A 23,097-nucleotide genomic window follows, 5' to 3' on the forward strand; every position below is an offset into this window, starting at 1 on the left:
ATCAAGCAACGCTTATGGGATACAATTAGGCCTCATTTTAACATTTTAACTAACTGTCCTTATTTTATACATGTATACTATAACCAGTTAGGCTATATGCTCTTAGACTATAAGAAGGTACGCAACGACACAGGATTGATGGTTGAAGTTACTTTTAATGTACGACTGTTGGCGGAGGCTCTCACTGTGCTGAACTTGAAATTACACGGGTTTATAAAGGAAAGAGCAAGATGCTTTCTTACACAAATTGTAACCATATAAGGGATTGTTTCCTACTTCATTAAAGGGACATTTGAATAATTATACATACAGAATTATACATAGGCCCTACATGATTATGTTTGGCTGGATTAAGAAGGGGGCCGTACTAAACAAATGAGAGTGTGGACGATTGCCCCATATTTGGACTTGTCTGTGCACTGACCACTACTTCTGTCATTGCTTAGGAATGTGCAAGATGGTAGAGCTGGCCCTTCCCAGACTGGCCTCACACTCACTCCATTGTAATGACTAAGAACAAAGAACTGATTATAAGGTGTATATGGTAAAGAAACACTGCCATCAGAATATTAATATTTTACAGTAGTTTATAAAATGGCACCGGTGATAATACCATTCGTGCATTGTGTGTGTTTTGAGTAAATACCAATAGTGTCCAGGTGCCTTCATAAAAAAAATATATAAAAATAAAAAAAATATCAAAGAGGTAGTTCTCAGGTAGACATCTTAGTAACGATAACTGCATCTCGATCATTATTCATGACGATTTTTCTTCCGTCTTTTTTGGTGCACTCGCTACTTGCCAAGTACTCCATCGCCTCCTTGTACTGCGAGGGTGTGGCCGTCTTCCTGAAACCCTTCAACTGGACTAGGAAGTCGCGGAATAGTTCCCCGTCTTCTGACGTCTCGTTGAAGCACTCCGTGATATCCACTTCGGAGTTTCGGTGAATCTGGACGCACGGGATGTCACGGGCCTCGAACGGGCGGCGGATGTGAGCGGAGCTAATGTACCGTAGACTCTGCTTCAACAACCCGGGAAGGCGGTTCAAAAAGTTTGAGAAGCCACTTTGGTCTGCATAATATCAAGGTAATTATGAAGAGAAAAAAAACTTTAATTATTAAGTACTGTTAATTTATTGGAACTGTTTGTTGGAACACAGACAGTACCTCAGCAATAAACGACTGTCGTCGATTTCACAAAGAGTTGGGACTCGTCTTATCTCGAGTTAGGACGAGTAACTCGTCCTAACTTAGGATTAATCCTAAGGTCTGCATGCTACAGTGCAGGGTCGGGACTCGTCCTAAGTCCTAAGATTAGTCTTAAGTTAGGAAGAGTTTTGTGAAATCGACGGCAGGCCTCTCCCAATAGTGGCAGGCACCCTTTTGGTTGTGACGTTTAGGGCTGGGGGGGTATCAAAAGCAAAGCCTGGTACAAAGGTACGACGGTTCCACTTTATCACTAGGTTAGATCTGAGTAAATGTTTTTTTTTTAGCATTCGATGTATACTTAGACATTGTACAACAATGTTGACGTTTCTTCATCCATGGTGCAACACGCAACACAACACAACACGACACGCCACACCACGGCACACATCGCCATACCAGCCACGACACATTACCCTCGAACCGCCACGCTACACCAAGCCACGCCACACCACGACGACACGACACACCACGCCCCACCACGCCAAACCACGCATTACCACAACACGACACGGCACGACACAACACAGCGTAATGTAATTTACGTTACGTAATGTAACGTAACATTACACAGCGTAACATAACGTAAAACACCGTAATGTAACGTAATGAAACGTAACGTAACGTAATGAAGCATTACGATGCGCATTTACCATGTGCGTGGATACTCGAGTGCGCTCGACTCTCGGACATGAATATGTATGAGGTATAGAACTATAGTTATTTTGAAGCGAATTTTCCACGAATTTGATTTTGAGACCTCAAGTTTAGATTTTGAGGTCTCGAAATCAAGCATCAGAAAGCACCCAACTTCGCGTGACAAGGGTGTTTTTTCTTTCATTACTATCTCGCAACTAAAAGTTAAAAGCTAAAAGTTTCACAGGTTTGTTATTTTATGCATATTATGTTGAGATACACCCAGTGTGAAGACTAGTCTTTGACAATTACCAATTAGTGTCCAGTGTCTTTAAAGAATTTGGGTACTTTTTCAAAATGTCCACAGATTTACATTAAACTTACACGGTTTGAAGATAATGATAGTGGAAAGCTTCCCTTCAAATTACTGAGGTGGTGTAGTTTTGGAGAAATGAGTAAAACAATGTCATGAAAATACGTTTTTACATGCTTAAAATAATTTTCGTCTCATGATCTGTGAAACGAAAATTATTTTCATGACATTGTTTTACTCATTTCCCAAAAACTATAGCACCCCAGCATGTAAAATCTTCAGGGAAGCTTTCTACTATCATTATCTTCAAACTGTGTAAGTTTAGTGTAAATCTGTGGACATTGTGTTTTTGTCCTACAAAAAGTACATAGCCCATTTAAGCAGCTCTATGAAATTGGCCCCAGATGGCTGGGATTCAAACCAACGCTCGGATGACTGAGAACCACCAGAAGTTGAATTCAATTCTCTATGATGATAACCACTCGGCCATGCCGCCCGATAAATATAAGATGCGTTCGTTTAGCTTCCCCGGGTCGACCCCGGTGTGTGGCGTTTTTTTTTCTTCCCAGGACGAATGTGTGCAGATAATTACCATAGTTCGTCCTGGAAAAAAAACCGCCACACACGTGGGTGTCATCACACATAGAATCTACATAAACATCATAGGGTGTAAAGCCAGTGGACACTATTGATAATTACTCAAAATAATTATTAGCATAAAACCTTACTTGGTATCGAGTAATGGGGAGAGGTCGATAGTATAAAACATTGTGAAAAACGGATCCCTCTGAAGTCACATAGTTTTCGAGAAAGAAGTTATTTTGTGACGAATTTGACTTCAAGACCTCAGATTTAGAATTTGAGGTCTCGAAATCAACGATCTGAACGTACACAACTTCGTGTGACAAGGGTTTTTTTCTTTCATTATTATCTTGCAACTTCGACGACCAATTGAGCTAAAATTTTCATAGGTTTGTTATTTTATGCATAATGTATTTGACAATTACCATTAGTGTCCAGTTTTTTTCAAGAAATAACTGTTATTTGCAAACCCTCACGGTGTACTTTTTGATTATTTTGTTGGTCTATATTTTGTTTTCAGATTATGGGTTCAGAGTTCGCGCTAGTAAAATTCAACCAGAGCAGTATTTAATTTCTAAAAAAAAGTGTCAACTTTTTGTTATTATTACCTGAGAGGATAATGACAAGCAATTTGCCACCAGGTTCCAGGAGATCGTACAGATACATCAAGGAACTGTCTACGTCCTCAACGTGGTACATGGAGTGAATAGTGCTTATGAAATGAAACTTGGTTCCAACTCCGTCAGTATCTCTGTATTGTTCAAGGGTTTGCTGTCGCCAGTCAAACTTCACACCTTGTAGTTCGTGTCCCTTGGATTGGACCAGTGCTTTGTACTTGATGATTTGATCTTCGGCAGGTTCAACTACACGGTTAGTGATGATCGGATATTTCTTCAGGAGTGCAGTCAAAAATGGATAATCCACTTCCCCTTAAAAAAAAAATTCCAAAGTAATGTTAGAGTGACACGTTGCCTTCGTCTATGAAAAGCGTTTGGTTAGAAAGATGTACCCACACAATATGCCTCAAAATTGCGTGGGATTTCTTTTACTTTGCGAACTATAATTAGGGGTCACAATGTTGGAAGCGCTTTGACAGTGTGAACAGCGCTTATATATCAAAAACAGGTCAATCACGGTCGGCCATTTTAGGGAGTCAAACTTGGTGTGCCGTGTATAGTTCACGACGTAAAGGGAAAACCACGCAATTTTGAAGTACAGTTGTGTGGATCATCACTATTATTACTTTAAAAAACAACCTTCCAACCATAATAATTGTATTTTGTAACAAACGGTTTCCAACACTTTTTATAGACCAACTCGTCCGATCCAATGCAACGTGTCCTTTAAGGATAATATTATAGCGCATTTTGCAGTAATGACTCAGAGGAAGAAGCTGGGATGATGGGGATGCACACGTCATGGATCAAAACCAAGATCCAGAACTGTACCAGCCTCGGCCCAAATCCCGCCTCAGTCACCGTTGAGGGCAACTCTGTCGAATTCACACAGAACTCCAGGTATCTCGGCTGTGACATCCATTCCTCAGGCTACTCCTCCCCCGACATTCTCCGCACCTTGGGCTTGCCTCATTCACCTTTGGGCAACTAGATCGTGTCTGGAGAAACAAACGCCTCAAGCTCACAACCAAGCTGAGGGTATTTACGACCTGTGTCCTCCCCGTCCTACTCTACGGCTCAGGAACATGGACACTCCGAGCTGATGACACACGGAGGCTCCAAGCCTTCAGCCTCAGGTGTCAACGTCGCATTCTCGGTATCCGGTGGTCTGATTTCATCACCAACGCAACAATCTCGGAGACCACCGGCATCGAGGATATCCGTGTGACTATCTCCCGGAGACGTCATTCCCTCTTTGGCCATGTCAGACGGCTCCCAGAAGATACACCTGCCCATGTGGCCCTCAGGCTGAGCGTCGAAGCACGGGGAGGATCCCGCCCCTGCACAGCCTGGTACAGGCCAAGAGGTCGTCCTCGCAGCACCTGGGTCGGCCAACTCGAAGCGGACTTCGAGTCCCAGGCTGGGCAGCTGTGGCAATCCGCAGCAGAGCGCATTGGTTGGGCGGCTCTACGTCCCCCTTGATGGATCAAGAGAATAATGATGGTGATGATGATGACTCAAAGCGCATTACAATAGGGACCTTTAGATTCGAGTGAACGTGGACCTCGTTCACGTCGACCACGGTTGTGGTTTTTTCTAAGTGACGTCATAACCATAGTTTTGGGGTCGCGGCTCTATGGGGCGCCAAATGCAATTTTTTTTATTAAACGCAATTATTAACATATAATTCATAATACAACACATAGTTTATTATTCATCGATTATTAATTTTGACCTTTATTTACATATAATAAATTTAAAACCACACAATTATACATAAGCTTTGCAAGGGTGATGACACACACCGCAAGACAGTCCAACCCTTTGAACCAAACGTAAACACTGGTGTTGAATAGCTTAGCATTACCCTCTATTTTACTTCAGCTAAAGAATTTATTTTGTACATTTATTTTCTGTAAAATAAAGTGTAAAATAAAACGTTTTAATTTATTTCTGATATATGTATTGAACATCAATAAAATGTGTTTTGTTTATTCCCGACATATCTGACTTGCGTAATTAGCGAATAAGTCATGCCCCCCCCTTTGTGGATTGTTACCGCCCCTACCATCGATGTCACGTCGGGAATTCAAACATATCGTCGGCAAAAAGAGTCTGGTCCCTGACTACACGCGCCTAGGTACCAGGCCACACTGTGCACACGTCTCTATATGCACACAGCCGGGGGGCCCGACGGCTCGGGTTACCGACATGACGTCACGTTTATGTAAATTAAGGCTCACTTTTTGGGGCGGGGTGGGTTCCCTAATCTCTTGAAAACCATTTTTAAAATACTTGCGCATTTAATAAAAAATATAAAAAAAAGATTTCAGGTTTAAAAAGTCATGTTTAATCGTTTAAATGAATAAAAAAAACACTGCACTGCAGCCACCCTTTAATGACCAAATTCATTCAACGTGAACACACCCACTAAGAAAATTGTTAACTAGACCTTTCCCGTAATTAAAAGAGCTACTGCATCTCTGTTGAACTCCTTTCCTGCTACACGTTTCCCTCCATCCTCCTACAATCTATGTTAAAGGCAGTGGACACTATTGGTAATTACTCAAAATAGTTATTAGCATAAAACTTTTCTTGGTAACGAGTAATGGGGAGAGGTTGATAGTATAAAACATTGTGAGAAACGGCTCCCTCTGAAGTAACGTAGTTTTCGAGAAAGAAGTAATTTTCCACGAATTTGATTTCAAGACCTCAAGTTTAGAATTTGTTGTCCCGAAATCAAGCATCTGAAAGCACACAACTTCGTGTGACAATGGTGTTTGTTCTTTCATAGTTATCATACCACTCCGACGGCCAATTGAGCTAAAATTTTCACAGGTTTGTTATTTAATGCATAAATGAGATACACCAAGTGAGCAGACTGGTCTTTGACATTTACCAATAGTGTCCAGTGTCTTTATGGGGAATATCAATTCTACCTTCAGCTCCCCTGTTCTTTTTCTCATAAAAAAAAGTATTCTTCTTGTAGCCACATAAGAGTGGCTTTTAGCCTTGTTTTAGGGCGAACTTGCAAAAAAAATTAAAATTAAAAATATAAAATTTGGTTGTCATTTGTTTTCTTGCATACCCGATCCACTGCCGATTCCAAAGACACGGAGCTGTTTATCTCGATCCAAGTTCGGGAGATGTGGAACGATGTTGTCTAGGAGCACAGTGTTGGTCCATGTTTCCTGCATTGCATATTTGGCCGAATAAGAATTGAACGTCTGGAACGACTTCAGATAGTGTTTCTGATCGTCAAACAAATGTAGTAGTTTTGACTCCGCCATAGTACCGTTGTCTGGCTCACTCTCCCCTCTCTCACCCTATCAATCTCTCTCTCTCTCTATCCCACGACGTCTGTGCGCGACTGGGTTGACTGGGTCCTATGGCATGCTATTGTTATTTAGGGATAAAAAGGGTTCAAAATGCACCCGACGGGAACCTCCTCACAACAATAGTATACAATGAGTGTCTCAGAGTGACCTTCATTCATCCTAACTGTTGAATGGGAAATGCTATTCCCCATGGGCGAATAGGTATTTTTGATCGCCGATGCGGATGGGAGTATTCCACCAATCAAAAATGACAAGGATCTGTATATCTGTTAATATAATATGTAATGAATAGGGTAGATGGCCTTAGCTTTCGATCCAATCCGGACCTTCTTCAGAGGCATAAAACAAGTACAAACAAATACATATCCATTTATAGAAAAAGGGAGAAAGGGATTAAGGAAAGGATCCAGAAAGAAGCGGGAAAATAACAGCCAATCAAAGTTCCTATTTCAGAAACAATATTGGTGGCTAAGAACCAATGGGAGTGAAGTGGCGAGGACAAAGGATGTTTAGAATGAAAGGAAGGGTTACTGGACCATAAAAGTGGTAAAAGTATTGTTCGACAACAATGCAGGGAGACATGAAAGGGTAGGATTAGAGAGCAAGTTGCATCATGATGCAACTAACAATGGTCAATTAATAAGAATATCAAGATCAGCAAGATCAAAGGTATGATGATTTTAAAAATAGGTATGAGGGACCTGTGGAAAAAGGGGGGGGTTACTTACATCAGATAGTTACAGTGATGAATTTATAAAAACAACTTTAAACTAGGTTAATTTATACTTTATGTACAGAATATATACAACATATAAGTTCTTAGGCAGAAGTGAAGTGGAGGGTAATGAGAAGTTATTTAACACCAGTGTTTATGTTAAGTCCAAAGGGTTTGACTGTCTTGAGTTGGTGAATCCAGTGTGATTCTCTATTCTTGCGGTGTGTGTCATCACCATTGCAAGCTTCAATCACCAGAAGTTCAACATCAATGACACTATGATTGGGGCTGTTGAAGTGGATAGAGACTGGGTACGGTTTCTTAGTCTTTATGGAAGAGACATGATTCGCAAAGCGAAGACTAAGTTTGGTCTTAGTCTCTCCCACATATTGTAGCCCACATCTCTTACATGATATGACATAGACTACATTAGACGTGCTGCATTCAGAGTCGGTCTTGATGTTGTATGAAGAGCATGTTATATAACTGATCCTTGTCATCTGATATGTGGAACTTACTTCACGTGACATTCGCTATTACTCCCATCCACACCGGCAATCAAAAAAGACCTATTCGCCCATGGGGAATAGCATTTCCCATTCAACAGTTAGGATCATCCTTGTTCCCAATGCTTTTGAGCAGTACAGCCCTCAAGTTCTAAATCTGAGGTCTCGAAATCAAATTCGTGGAAAATTACTTCTTTCTCGGAAACTATAGATGTCACTTCAGAGGGAGCTGTTTCTCACAATGTTTTATACTATCAAACTCGACACCAAGTAAGGTTTTATGCTGATAATTGTTGACCAATAGTGTTCAGGGTCTTAAACACGTGTTTGTTTCTTGAATTCAATTTTTCATTTTGGAAAGTGCTCACCTATTATTCCTTGCCTTAAAGTCACCTGGAAGTGGTATTTTTTCGAAATAAAGCTTTTGTCACTAATATATGTGTTTTGATGAGTGGAATGTGAATAAACAGTTAACTAAGGTTTTAAAAAATCAGTTCCTATGTTATTTACAAATTTAAGAGTAGACCCCGACCCGAGAGGGCGCTGTTCGTGACGTCAATCGAGGCAGACTTTGCCTGTAATGCGTAGAGTAAACACAATTGCAAAGTACATGTACGAACCAAGTCGTGAGTTTGTACGTTTCAAATAAAAAAAAAATGTTTTTTTTCCGGCAATGCCGACCAGGTGGATTCTGCTGAATGCAGAAAAACACTTTTTGAAATGTACCAACTCACGACTTGGACGTACATGTACTTTGCATGTGTGTTTACTATACGCATTGCAGGCAAAGTCTGCCTCGATTGACGTCACCAAAGGGGTAGGCGGAGTCAGCCCCCAAACAACTTTATATATTTTTTAAACATATAAATCGTGACAAACAATTACTAAAAAAATTGTTTTATTGTTCGTAAACATATACTCTTATGTTTGAAAGAAACAAAATTATATTTCCAGGTGACTTTAAAGCATTATAGTGTCATACGCATGAATGATCTCCGCTAAACGCATGAATGATCACATTAAAGTCACCTGGAAGTGGTATTTTGTCAAAATAAAGCTTTTGTACTCCTGCCATATCTCCATGGATTCCTCTCGAAGCACGACGGCTTTGAGTGAAGTGTTTGCTTCACAGCTTTGGAAAAAGACGTCGGACCGGACCACTTTGCAAACTGTCCCCATTTTTAGTTGTTTTGCTGCATCCAGCAGCAACCCACGTGGTCGACATTGCCGGAAAAATGCAAGAAATTAATTTTTTTTCGAAACGTACAAACTCACGACTAGGACTTGCATGCACTTGCACGTACGTGTGTTCGAAGTTCGATCGAGGCAAAGTCTGCCTCGATTGACGTCACAAAAGGGGTAGGCGGAGTCACCCCACACAATTTAAACTATTTTGTTAAACATGTAAATCGTTACAAACAATTACTCAAACATTATATTATTCTCATAAACATATACTCTAATGTTTGAAGACAAAACATATATATTTCCAGGTGACTTTTAAAAGCCATACCAATGAAAGTGTTCGGCTGTCTTTGCACAGCCTAATGGAATTCTTTTGCAGTATCTGGCTTTTTTCTTGTCACTGTAAATATTATAGCCCTAGAGCTAATTTTTTAGTGTTTGTTTTTTATGTCTCAATGTTTTTACTGTATAATGCGATCATTTGAATATCCTTTTGTGGACAATATACAAAATAATAATTGAATTGAATTGAATTTGAACAGCTTGTTAAATGGAATGGTTTGTTTGATTTTGTATCTGTTTTTTTTTTTTTTTTTTTTTTTTTATTGTAAATACAAATATATAGCCCTTTATTAATGTTAGTGTTTTTTTTATTATTTTGTATTATGTATCAAGGTTTTTAAAGGCAGTGGACACTAATGGTTATTACTCAAAATAATTATCAGCATAAAACCTTACTTGGTAACGAGTAATGGGGAGAGGTTGATAGTATAAAACATTGTGAGAAACGGCTCCCTCTGAAGTAACGTAGTTTTCGAGAAAGAAGTAATTTTCCACAAATTTGATTTCGAGACCTCAAGTTTAGAATTTGAGGTCTCGAAATCAAGCGTCTAAACGCACACAACTTCGTGTGACAAGGGTGTTTTTTTTTTCATTAGTATCTCGCAACTTCGACGACTGATTGAGCTAAATTTTTCTTATTTTATGCATATGTTGAGATACACCAACTGTGAAGGCTAGTCTTTGACAATTACCAATAGTGTCCACTGTCTGTAATGCCTGTAAGCATTTTGAATAACCCTTTTAGGGATAAACATTAAGGTGTATTAGATTAAACCGAATAGGATAACATTCACAAGTAAAGACGCGTGGTTCCTCCCGACATCAAGAAATTGAAAAAATATTTTGGTTTAAGCTTGAAAAATAATGCCGCCGCTAGAAGGCGCTCGATCTGGGGTTGAGAATGTGTGAACAAAATTGAATAACTTGGAAGAAATATATTTTAACTGTGTACATGCATAGATTGCACTCTAACCGCATTAAACAATGTTTCTTGTCAGCATAAATCAGGCATGGTCAACAAAAGCATATCAACATTTTGTAGACACAACGTTTTAATAGCTGAACCTCATCCGTTATACAATCATTCACTAATCAGTACCGCGCTTTATTACACCCGAAGTGCATCTCATCAAAGCGCCCCCGCATTATTATTACCCCTGGACACTGGACCATTTAATACATAACCATCTCAGTTGTCTGCTCAACCATCTCTGACTCTGACCTCACATATGCCCATTTACCCACCCTTCGATAACCAGGAACACCAGAGCTCAGCCACGACACCCCAGACACAGATCAACATGGATAAAGGTATATGCTTTTCTATTGGAGTATATATATATTTTTTACTTCTGCCCAACGCCATTTTGGGTTATGTTTGTTGTACATTCCGTGATATATTATTTTCTTTTTCGAAATGCCCGCAAACAAACGGTGTTACTGCATTGTGTGTTACTTTGTGTGTGTGCATAACTACTTTGGAACGCGATAGTGGACAGCATGGCAGACTTCCCAGGGGTGCGTTTTGGCTGTTGTATAGCCAATAACTTTGATCTCATCTATCTTTGATTTGTTTTGTTCGCATGTCAACTGATTTTTACTATTTGTATAAATGTAACACTACGGAGCTCCAGGAGTGCCATCCCACATATTGAGATACCGACATAATTTATCTCATCAAGACGACTTATTTCGTGGTATAAGTTAACTTACCGACATATTTTATCTAGCTTAGTCGACTTATTCAAAACAATTAGTCGACTAAGCAACATAGTTTATCTCACCAAGTCGACTTAGATAAAACAAAAAGTCGACTTGCTGACATAATTTGTCTCGCCAAGTCGACTTACTGAGAGTACTAAGTCGACTTACTGACATAAATTATCTCGCCAAGTCGACTTACTGAGGGTACTAACTCGACTTACTGACATAATTTATCTCGCCAAGTCGACTTAGATAAAACAATAAGTCAACTTGCTGACATAATTTTTTTCAACAAGTCGACTTACTGAATGTAATAAGTCGACTTACTGACATAATTTATCTCACCAAGTCGACTTAGATAAAACAATAAGTCAACTTGCTGACATAACTTATTTCGCCAAGTTGAATTACTGAGAATATTAAGTCGACTTTCTGACAAAATATGTATCTTCAAGTCGACTTAGATAACATAATTAGTCGACTTACTGAGAGTACTAAGTCGACTTACTGACATAATTTATCTCGCCAAGTCGACTTAGATAAAACAATAAGTCAACTTGCTGACATAATTTACCTCACCAAGTCGACTTACTGAGAGTAATAAGTCAACTTACTGATAAAAATTATCTCACCAAGTCGACTTAGATAAAATAATAAGTCAACTTACTGATATAATTTATATCGACAAGTTGACTTACAGAAACCAAGAAGTCAACATAAATCAATTGATGGTTAGACATGTTTGAACACGTCATCTGTACAATAGTGGCACATAATTTTATGCACCTGACAAATATATGCATGGATATTCTTTACAAGGTTTTGTGAATAGATTCACATGGTTCGTTGAATATAAGGGGTTGGTTGTGGCGACAACAACCTTTTTATCCTTTTGACAACGGCTGATGGTTGCACTTTGGTATTGTCACTTTTCAACTCGGCTCCGTTACGTGCTGTCTGGTACCTTCCATTATACACTTTGTTGTGAAGATTTTAATTGTGTAAAGGCTTATAGTTTGATGAATAATATGACGAAAACAAACTTTTATCCTTTTGAACTGAATTCATGATTTATTGTCTCATTCTTCTCACGTAGCCATTTAGTAGGGTCAAAACGTCAGGCCAGTAACACTATTTTGCAAGTACTACACCATGTAGTGTTAGTTGGACGCAGTTTGCTAACAGCCATTACCATTTTTTAAATAAAATCAGTAAATTAATAATTTTGCTTGTTACATAAAATAAAATTGAAGAGGATGCCTGAATTGACTAATACAATCGGAGTTGGACGAGGTGTAGACTGGATTCAAGTCTTAGATTGTGGTTATTTTTCTGCATCCAAGGCACGAAAAACGCCCCCACATTATTAGCGATCACGCGGGCCCTAACTCGCAATCTCAATACACACACGTTGCAACGTGTGCAGGCTGTGTATAAGTAAACTTCTTAATTAGTCGACTGGTTGAGATGAATTATGTCAGTAAGTCCATTTATCATTTTATCTAGGTCGACTTGGTGAGATAATATGTCAGTAAGTCGACTTGCCATTTTATCTATAAAGTCGACTTGGTGAGATAAATTATGTCAGTAAGTCGACTTATTACTCTCGGTAAGTCGACTTGTTGAAATAAATTATGTCAGCAAGTTGACTTATTGTTTTATCTAAGTCGACTTGGCGAGGTAAATTATGTCAGTATGTCGACTTAGCACTCTCAGTAAGTCGACTTGGTGAGGTAAATTATGTCAGCAAGTTGACTTATTGTTTTATCTAAGTCGACTTGGCGAGGTAAATTATGTCAGTATGTCGACTTAGTACTCTCAGTAAGTCGACTAATTATGTTATCTAAGTCGACTTGAAGATACATATTTTGTCAGAAAGTCGACTTAATATTCTCAGTAATTCAACTTGGCGAAATAAGTTATGTCAGCAAGTTGACTTATTGTTTTATCTAAGTCGACTTGGTGAGATAAATTATGTCAGTAAGTCGACTTGGTACTCTCAGTAAGTCTACTTGTTGAAAAAAATTACGTCAGCAAGTTGACTTATTGTTTTATCTAAGTCGACTTGGCGAGATAAGTTATGTCGGTAAGTTGGCTTAGTACTCTCAGTAAGTTGACTTGGCAAGACAAATTATGTCAGCAAGTCGACCTTTTGTTTTATCTAAGACGACTTGGTGAGATAAACTATGTTGCTAATAGTCGACTGATTGTTTTGAATAAGTCGACTTAGCTAGATAAAATATGTCGGTAAGTTAACTTATACCACGAAATAAGTCGTCTTGATGAGATAAATTATGTCAGTATCTCAATAAGTGGGATGGCACTCATGGAGCTCCGTATAACACAGTATACCTGTGACCGGTTTAAATGAAAGATTTTAATGTGGAAACATATCTTAGTTCTCTGGCCTCTGGGCTTTATTCACACAGTCTGTCGGAGAAGAACAAGAAGTTGACAGTTGTTATTCTCCCTTAATAATATTGATGTGACCGATTTAAATGAAAGATTTTAATGTGGAAACATATCTTAGTTCTCTGGCCTCTGGGCTTTATTCACACAGTCTGTCGGAGAAGAACAAGAAGTTGACAGTTGTTATTCTCCCGACATCAAAGTATAGAATGATCCGAATTGATAAATTTGAAAATAAAGCCACCGCTGGGGGCGCTTGAACCGGGGTTTGAAGTGTGAATAAAGAATATATTAAGTCAACAAAGAAGCATAAAAAATACGTTTTACACACGTTTTTCTACCCGTCACATACCCATTGAGCCCTTTCCTTATGCTGCTTCGACTGATTAGGCCAAATAAAAAAAATACCAGTTGATCGTCCCGCCGCATCCTTTTTTTGTACTATTTACTATTTTTCGGTGTTTTTTTTTTCCATCTTTTCAAAAGAACTGGCCTAGGAGTTTTTCCCGAATCTAACTTTATGCTCTCGAACACTTGTAATGTCTGTTTCGTAAAACATATTAGTGAATGCCTGTACCAGCAATTCGTAATCCGACCCTGTTACTTTAGTGTTAGTGTTAACACAGGTCCTCAACTAGCCTAATAGGTATAAATAAGTTTGCGGTTGATTCAAACTGAAAAATTGGTGGCCTGTTTGATTTTAAATACTTAGCGGCCATCTTGAAAAAAATAGTAAATAGTAAATAGTAAGGCCCTCATCCTCCTCTTTTTTTAAAAATCCGGACGATCAACTGGTTTTTTTTTTTTTTATTTGGCCTTACCCAACCAATGTGTGTTTGGTATTGAGCTCATCGAGCGTATGTTTGGGGCCACGCATAAAGCTTTGCTTCTCAGTGAGCTCCCCTGAAGTATCCAAAAGGTGTATTTATTATTTACCTGGATAAATGTATAATTGGAAACATATAGGGGCCTACAACATTATTGCCTGTATTAGATGTGTTACTGTAAACCAAATATACCAACCTTGAAACCTTAAACCTTGAACTATTTCGGTCGTTGGCCAGTGATTAACCAAAAGCCAATTCGACCGAGAAATAATAATATTGGTTACGACCGCCTAAACGCACCTTGCAGGTAAATCCATTTTTACGTGTTGTTATAATATAAGCTTTAAAATGCGCATACATTATTTCAAAAAGCATTGAATTTACTGGCAATTTACTGCAAACTAGAGGGAGTGTCGCAAAAAGTCCGCCACTTCAAGAGACGTTAAAGGGAAGGTACACGTTTGGAAATATTAAATTACAAACTGACTTGGGGAACGAGCATTGGAGAGCTGTTGATAGTATAAAACATTGTGAGAAACGGCTCCCACTGAAGTAACGTATAGTTTTTTAGAAAGATGTATTTTCTCACTAAAATAATAAAATACTTCTTATAGAAGTCTTTTATTCTTATCTGAAAGGGAGGCGGCATCTAAAAAGAGGCAGACGGGGACGATTAAAATGTTTTAATTTTTAATTTTGCCTAAAACAGTTTTTTTCTCCGCACACTCAGCTGCTGAAAAATTCATCTTTGATGCTTTCCACGACCCGGGGAGAGACGCACTTCTGCACGGCAAGTTCCCCGGGGATTTCCTGTGGGGCGTAGCAACAGCCTCATACCAGATAGAAGGTGCTTGGGATGTGGACGGGAAGGGTCCAAGCGTCTGGGATTCCTTCAGTCATTCAGAAGGCAAAGTCTACCAGAATCAGACAGGGGATGTTGCATGCGACAGCTACAACAAGATCGAGAGAGATGTAGAGATGCTTAAGGAGCTTGGAGTGAAGGCGTATCGCTTCTCGATCTCGTGGTCTCGGATTCTACCAACAGGTACCGTTGAGAGCTTCAACCAGGCCGGTGTTGATTACTACAACAGAGTTCTATCTGCCTTAGAAGTGGCTGGGATTGAACCTATGGTGACTCTCTACCATTGGGATCTCCCTCAAGCCCTTCAGGACATCGGCGGTTGGGAGAATGACATGATGGCCGTGTATTTCAGTGACTACGCTGATAAATGCTTCAGGGAGTTTGGCGCCAAAATAAAGCTTTGGATCACGTTTAACGAGCCTTTAGTTTTTACAACACACGGTTACGAGATTGGTTCTCATGCTCCTGGCCTGAAGCACAGTGGATACGGGGCGTACAGGGCTGGCCATACATTAATCAAAGCCCATGCTCAAGCCTGGCATTTGTATGATGACAAGTATCGTTCGAGGCAACAGGGTAAAGTTTCAATTGCCTTCAATTCGGATTGGTTTGAACCGAAGACTGACTCCGAAAAAGACAAAGTGGCTGCCCAGAGAGCCGCTACACTCTCCCTCGGTTGGTTCGCACACCCTGTGTTGGTAAACGGTGATTATCCTGAACTGATGAAAGAATATGTCGCCAACGCAAGTCGTCTTCAAGGCCTCTCAACATCCAGACTTCCTCAGTTTTCAGAGAGTGAGAAGAAGACGATCGCTGGGACGTTTGACTTCTTGGGTTTGAATCATTACACAACCTCGTACGTCAGTCATAAAGCTACAGCTCATCCCCGCGTGGCTAGCTTCATGTTAGACTGCGACATTGAGTTGACAAAAGATGACGCCTGGCCGAAAGCTGCTTCGTCTTGGTTGAGCATCGTACCTTGGGGTATGAGGAGATTGCTGGGATGGATCAAGGAGCATTATGGAGATGTACCTATTTACATTACGGAGAATGGGATGTCACAGAGTGGGATGGACATCAAGGATGAGTTAAGAGTTAAGTACTTCAAGGCCTACATCAATGTGGTACTCAAAGGTAAGATGTACTCCAACACATCCAGAGTGGGAAGGGGGCAAGAAGGTCCCCTAAAATAAGGAACTTGAAAATAAAGAAGGATGGGGAATAGAGATTAAGGGAGAACACATGTTTAGTTCCTGCCTTTTTGAAAAAAGGGGAGGAGGAGCCCGTATTTTTATTTTTCAAAATGGCCGCCTGACACTTTTTAAAAGACAACCGGGCTAGGCTTTATACAAAAATGGAATCGTCTGAGATCGTTTAAATATATCCCTTTGTTATGGAAAAGAATGTTTTTTTTTCCATTCAAACAAAAGAAAAGAAAAAAAGGAGGCGGTCAGCCTCTAAGAAGGAAGCGGGTGGGGATGCTGAACATGTTTTTGTAAGTATTTTGTATTTGGCCTACAGTCTGCGTGTGTATGGGTATTCCAATCCAAAATGCACCAGAGACATTGGTAAACCTAAATTAGTTTATTATTTTCAAGTAAAAATGATTTGACAAGTCTTGATATTTTTTTGAAGGTGGCCACAGCAGCGATCACGAGTTCTATTTGTACATAAACACGCTTGTACCATAAGACAATCTGCTGCATTTGAAATCCTTCAATGGAAAGAAAAAAATGGCATAAAACAAACCCTCTTGAAGGATGATTACAGAATGTTGTACGGAATTGGTTTTTGCTTACAAAACTGCTGCGGGCAGTGTAATAACTTTATGGTATCAACAATAATTTACATAAACTGACAAATCTGTAGAAGTTTGAGATCGATCGGCCATCTGAATCACGAGATAAAAATGAAAAACCGATCACTATGAGCGATAAACTCCAACAAGAAAATTAGTTAAATTTTCTTCTCTTCAATAAATAATATCACATATGGTATATTTGTTTATTTATTCCAAGGGATGTTTTCTACTAGCATCTCCATTAGATCGTGTATTAAGTTTGTGAAATTATTATACGAGTTTTCTTCTTTTCTGTAATGTGCCTTTAACACCTAGACAACAGCATGTGCTGACAGTGGACCTAAACTGAGGCGTTGCAACCAAACAAGTCCCTTCGAAATACACTTACTATGACAGACTTTAAAAAAAAAAAAGCTAGTACGGGTTGAAACACAAAGGAAGATATGACACAAACCCAGACATTTGGTTGAATCCAACTAAGCCGATTCGGTCACTGGTTAGTGATTTTCTTTTGGATTGACTATATTTGGAAATGCATTTTAAAAGGCTGAAGAAAAAAAACAGGGCTGCCAGACTATTATTTTTCTAATGCTTATACCGTGTGTCTCAAAAAAACTATATACACCTTTTAAAATGACTGCCGAATAAAAAGTAAATGATTCTATAGGGAAAGGTTAAGGTGTACGGAAAGGTTATGAACTGAACTTTGATAGGCACCAATAACTGCGAAAACATTTATTGATTGGGTGAGCACTGCTCACTTTTGTGAAGGGTATGGAAATTATATATTTCAAACTTCTTGTTATTGTAAAAAGAGAGGTTTCAACTCTAGGCCCCTATTTATAGGGCACCTTCATCTCTCCGAGAAATCACTTCTTTCAACATCACACCTTTTTGTGTGCAATCCGCTTACCATTGGACAACACATGTCTATATCCTCAAACCCACATGTAAGTCGCGTACCGGTCTTGCCTTAGCTCAAGCCGCTGTTCCCCGGCTCTGGAATTCCCTTCCCCGTAACATCCGGGAGGATATTCACACTTCAGTGTAACTCTTCAAAAATAGACTCAAACCCCATGTATTTGTTTAATCAAGGCATGATGATATTTGCTTGCATAGGTGTCTTTGTGTGTATCTGTATCATTGCATTGTTTGTTTGTATCGTAATTACATTGTTTTTCAGTTTTTCAGACGTGTGGGAGCTAGAAACAAATTATATTCATGAATGACTATCAAATGGCCAATTCAACCAAAAACGCACCCCCTGAGGGCCTGGGTTGTTGAATCGGTATCTAAAATGACAACGCCAGCTCATGTTTTTTTTTTTTTTTTTTTTAATGACAGACCTGCCGTCGATTTCACAAAACTCTTCTTAACTTAAGACTAATCTTAGGACTTAGGACGAGTCCCAACCCTGCACTGTAGCATGCAGACCTTAAGATTAATCCTATTAGTTAGGACGAGTTACTCGTCCTACTCGAGATAAGACGAGTTCTAAGTCTTTGTTAAATCGACGGCTGCATATTTTGAAAGATATTTACAAAAGCACGCCAAACAACTTTTGTTTTTAATAACTGATTTGGCCTAGGAATAAATAAAGGATGAATACAAATCCTCCATAGCCTAACAAGTATCACGGTATCTCTGTTACACCCTGTATATATATCTTTTTTTTCCAGCCCATCTGATAGACGGTGTAAACGTAAAGGGTTACTTTGCATGGTCCCTCATGGATAACTTCGAATGGGCCCAGGGATACCGTGAGAAGTTTGGTATTTACGAGGTCAACTTTGAACACCCCGAGCGACTTCGGACACCCAGAGAGTCAGCTAAAGCCTTCGCCGAGATAATTAACAACGGCTTTAAACCACCAGAGGAAAAATAAACTACACATTTATAGGGGTCTAGGCACTGGAAGCTACATTGGTAATAATATATGTTAAATTTGCATCATTTTATTCCTATGTTGGGGTGCACCAAGTGAGATTACATGTCTTTGACAGTATTACCAAAGGTCTCCATTGACTTTAAATAAGTAAAAAGTATAAAAGTGGCTGAAACCTTAAGTTAACGAAAGAGTGGAGGATGTGCAGAGCCCTCCAACGAGGCACCTTGTCAGTACATGCTGACCTCTGACACAGGCAGGGATAAAACGTGTTTATTTTCATTTTTTTTTCAGAGTCATAATCATTTTTTTCCACACGTCTCAACCCCGGATCGAGCGCCCTCTAGTGGTGGCATTATTTGTCGGCGATCTCCGGGCCGTTCTATTTCCCTCGGCTGCGCCTCGGGAAAAAAGGAACTTTCATGCTACTTCGCTACGCTCATACGCATGAAAAACAGTTTAGTGTTAATGGACACGCCATAATAAAAGAAATGGAGGCAATAGGATTTGATTCAAATTATTTATTTACAGCATGGGATAATGGTGGGATCACAAACACCGAGTCTTAAATTCCCTTTTTGAACTTCCAAATTTAAGAAATACAGCACTGGATCATCTGATCCTCGTGTATCACTTCTGGTCATCTGACCAACTTTTTTTTTTTTTTTTTTTTTAACACACTAAACTGGTCATCTGACCATGTCGGATCATTTGATCATCTAGCTCGTTCGTGCACAATTTCAATTAATCTTATTCAACTTAGTCGTTTCTGATCATTCCTTGCAGAATCATTCCTTGCAGATGCAGAATCTCAATAAATTCGAATTAAGTACATCAACTCTCTTATAATTAGAACAAAAATTTCGTATAGATTCAAATTAAGTACATGTCAAACTCTCCTTAAATAGAACAAAATTCTCATATCTCAAATCTCTGGACGAGCCACCTGGCTGTTTCGTAATGTTAAATATAGTAATAGGAAAATTCTGATGCAAATCATTATACACAGCCAAATTACGTATATGCACAATTTCAACGAGTCGGACAATTTTCTTAACATAACAATATTTAAAACTCAAATCTACAAGCCACTTAGTCGTTTCGGATCGTCTGCTCCTTAAATTATTAATGCAGAATTCCAATAAATTCAAATAATAAGTACACGTTTCAACTCTCTTATAATAGAAAAAACTCGTCTGCTCCTTAAAACGTATCAACTCTCTTATAATAGAAAAACTCTCTTATTATACTGGACGGATCACCCGACCGTTATACAGTAAGCCTACTCTTTGAAGAGTTTCCCTGACATGTCTAGTCTTTGTTTGATATCCCATTTGACGTATCTGTTTTTAGCCTCAGTGGTCTTCCAGCGACCTTGTTGCATTATCAAAGCTTCAGGAACATGTTTGTTGGCTAGGTGGGAAGCCCCGCCTGCAGGCGGGGGATCTTAGGCTATGAAGGCCGTATACCTTTGGATCGGTTACGCCTATGCGCCTAAGGGCCTCAAAAAACAACTCTCTGCACCTAGTGTAACTTAAGGGTCTATCAGCGCCAATTTTGTACGTTTTTGTACTGGACAAAAATATAACAGGGGTGAACAGATATTTGTCTTGACCCAGATTGATCCCGGCAGCCTCTAAAAATCGGCGTAAAATCGCAACTGGTGAGTAGGTGTCCAGTGTGTCGCAAAGAAAAGCAGTACTACCTTCCCTGAAAATGTCGGTTTTTGATTTTGGGATAAAGATTGAAATACCCTTATTGTTTGGCAATTCAGATAAGTGGGTAGCCTTCATACCTGCCATCTCATTGTGAGGAAAAAGGAGAGCATATTTGAGGGAGACATAGCAGGCAGATCTAAGATCTAAAAGCGAGGCATCAGGACCCGCGAAAAGGTCGACAATGGCTTTGACCTGGCTAAGGGAAATTGGCTGTTTTTGTGCGGGCGGATGATGTATAGTTCCCGCCTACCGCTGACTATCACATGTTGAATGATGGGTGCATCAAGCGGGTTACTTTTGACATTAACCAATGAATGTAACCATCTCAATGAAGCAGCAGTAGAAATCAAAGCACTATCAGAGTTTGAATGTGATTTTATATGTGACAGGTAAATTGCTAACACTTGTTCAGAAAAGGGGAGCACCAGAGGAATACCTTGCAATTCTAACAAGGACAAAAATTTACGACATTTATAGAAATAAGCCATAACCGTACCCTCGGATTTAGCAAAGATTACATCTAGCAGCATTATTTCTTTCTGGGCTTGGAAATTGAGGGGGAAATCGAGCCAAAATGGGGGGTTTCGGACTATCTGTATGCACAAAAAAAAAAGAAGAGAGGAAGAATTAAGAATGAAAATATGTGATACTCACACTGTACAAGAGTGAGAAGGGATTAAACTGGAACAAAGTCTAGATATGCGGCTGCAACGCAGCCTATAGGGAGTTGTGATTTCTGCCATGTTTAAGTGCGAGATAACCACCTTCAGTAATGAGGTCCTTGACCCAGGTATATGGTATTGGGACCATAGTAAGGGCCAGAAGGGTTGCGAAGGCCACCAGGGGAAAATTATTACGCCTTTACATTTGCAAAGATGCATGTGTTTAAGGGTGGATGCCACTAAGGCTACAGGGGGAACCAACAATGCATTTTCACCGTGCCAGTTCTGGGCAAAGGCGTCTACACCCGAAGAACCTGGGTTCCAAAAACGAGAATAAAATCGGGGCAGTTTAGCATTGTAAAAAGTAGCAAAGCAGTCAATTGTGAATGGACAGAAAGACAGAAATCTGTAAGAACGACTGGAACGTTTTCATCAAAGGCGGCTGCGATTGTCATTTGACAGTGACGAGTCATTAATCTAGAAATACTACCACCAACGGGGGACAACGAAATAATTTGGCCTACGAATGAATGCAAATCTCTTATTGTGAGAGATGTATGTTGCTGTAGAAGAAAATCAATGGGGGCATGGATTTATTAATCTTAACAATCCTACGATCAAGAATCTTAAGTGTGCCCTGTGCAGTGTCCCATCTCATACCTAACCAATCGATAGTATTTACAGGGCTCCAAATACTCTTAGAAATATTGTATACAAAACCTGCTTCTAAAAGATCAGAACGAATGTGGTTAGAGATGTTTAAGGCAATCTGGTTGTGTTTTGAAGATTCCTTTGGTCTAGGGATGACAATGAAACCATCATCCAAGTAGAGAGCTATTAAAACTCCACATGACCTCCAGTGGGTGACCAAAGGTTTCAGAGCTTTGGTAAATATGTAAGGAGCGGATTTGAGCCTGAAAGGCAAAACTGTAAATTCGAAATGTCTGACTACCCCGTTAATAGACCAAGAAAATCCCAGATAACATTGGGAGGCAGGGGCAATGTCAAAATGATGGTAGCCCGATTTTAAATCGAATGTAACCGTGAGAGCATTTTGTGACAGAAATTGAATACCCGATTTCCAGTCGTCCAAGTTAAAGCGCGTTTTTGGTATGAATTTGTTGAGAACGCTGAGATCAAGAATAAGTCTATTTTTCTTGGAAGCTGAGCATGAGACAGATGTGGTGAAACGAATTTTGGTATACATCACACTTTTGTTGAATGATGTAACCAACTGAGGGCGCTCTTTCACTTTAACGGTGAGCGTGAGGATACATGTTGTAAGGTTGTGAAAAGGCCAGACTTTGGGGATTATTTTATTGTCAGAGGAATTTAGTCTCATTCTCATCGATACCGGTAGTATGTAAATTATTTGCAAATAATTATCTAAATATTTAGAATGTGATAACCAACTTCCAGGTCTTTATGAGTAAGTTGAGTAACTTAATTAGGCTGGGGCGTATGAACATTAGCCGGGTTAAGGAACAGGGTTTACTTTTGGTCCCTTTTCTGTTTTGGTCGCCAAGTTGCCAGGAGTGTGGTCGGAGAGAAGCTCTTAAAAGTTGTTTTTAACAGAGAAATAAGATGACCAGATGACCAAATAATTGTTCTATAGAAGACAGATCGGTTGGTTTTTCTTTGGAATTGAATGGAGATGTAAATATATCATGATATGCTGAGGAGGGTGTGAGTTGAGCCTTCGCAACCCAAACAAGGTGTCAAGCCTGATTTATTTGTCTTCGGACTAAATTAAAAACACTACACAGATAAAGGACTGTTCACGATAAGG

General features: G+C 39.5%; 2 protein-coding genes across 2 annotated transcripts; one reads left to right on the forward strand and one right to left on the reverse strand.

Moving 5' to 3' along the window:
- Positions 1–201: 201 nt before the first annotated feature.
- Positions 202–6,686, reverse strand: LOC117289658 (histamine N-methyltransferase-like). The gene is made up of 3 exons (XM_033770878.1): positions 6,443–6,686; positions 3,346–3,666; positions 202–1,072 (listed from the first exon to the last, which is right to left on the reverse strand). The coding sequence occupies exons 1-3, from the start codon at positions 6,642–6,644 to the stop codon at positions 714–716; spliced, it is 882 nt and encodes a 293-aa protein (XP_033626769.1). The 5' UTR covers positions 6,645–6,686; the 3' UTR covers positions 202–713.
- Positions 6,687–10,732: 4,046 nt separating this feature from the next.
- On the forward strand, positions 10,733–18,959 carry LOC117289512 (lactase-like protein). The gene is made up of 3 exons (XM_033770657.1): positions 10,733–10,751; positions 15,111–16,376; positions 18,723–18,959. The coding sequence occupies exons 1-3, from the start codon at positions 10,742–10,744 to the stop codon at positions 18,926–18,928; spliced, it is 1,482 nt and encodes a 493-aa protein (XP_033626548.1). The 5' UTR covers positions 10,733–10,741; the 3' UTR covers positions 18,929–18,959.
- The last annotated feature ends 4,138 nt before the right edge of the window (positions 18,960–23,097 follow it).

The sequence above is a fragment of the Asterias rubens genome, chromosome 4 (genome assembly GCF_902459465.1).
Source record: "Asterias rubens chromosome 4, eAstRub1.3, whole genome shotgun sequence".
Classification (NCBI taxonomy): Eukaryota; Metazoa; Echinodermata; class Asteroidea; order Forcipulatida; family Asteriidae; genus Asterias; species Asterias rubens.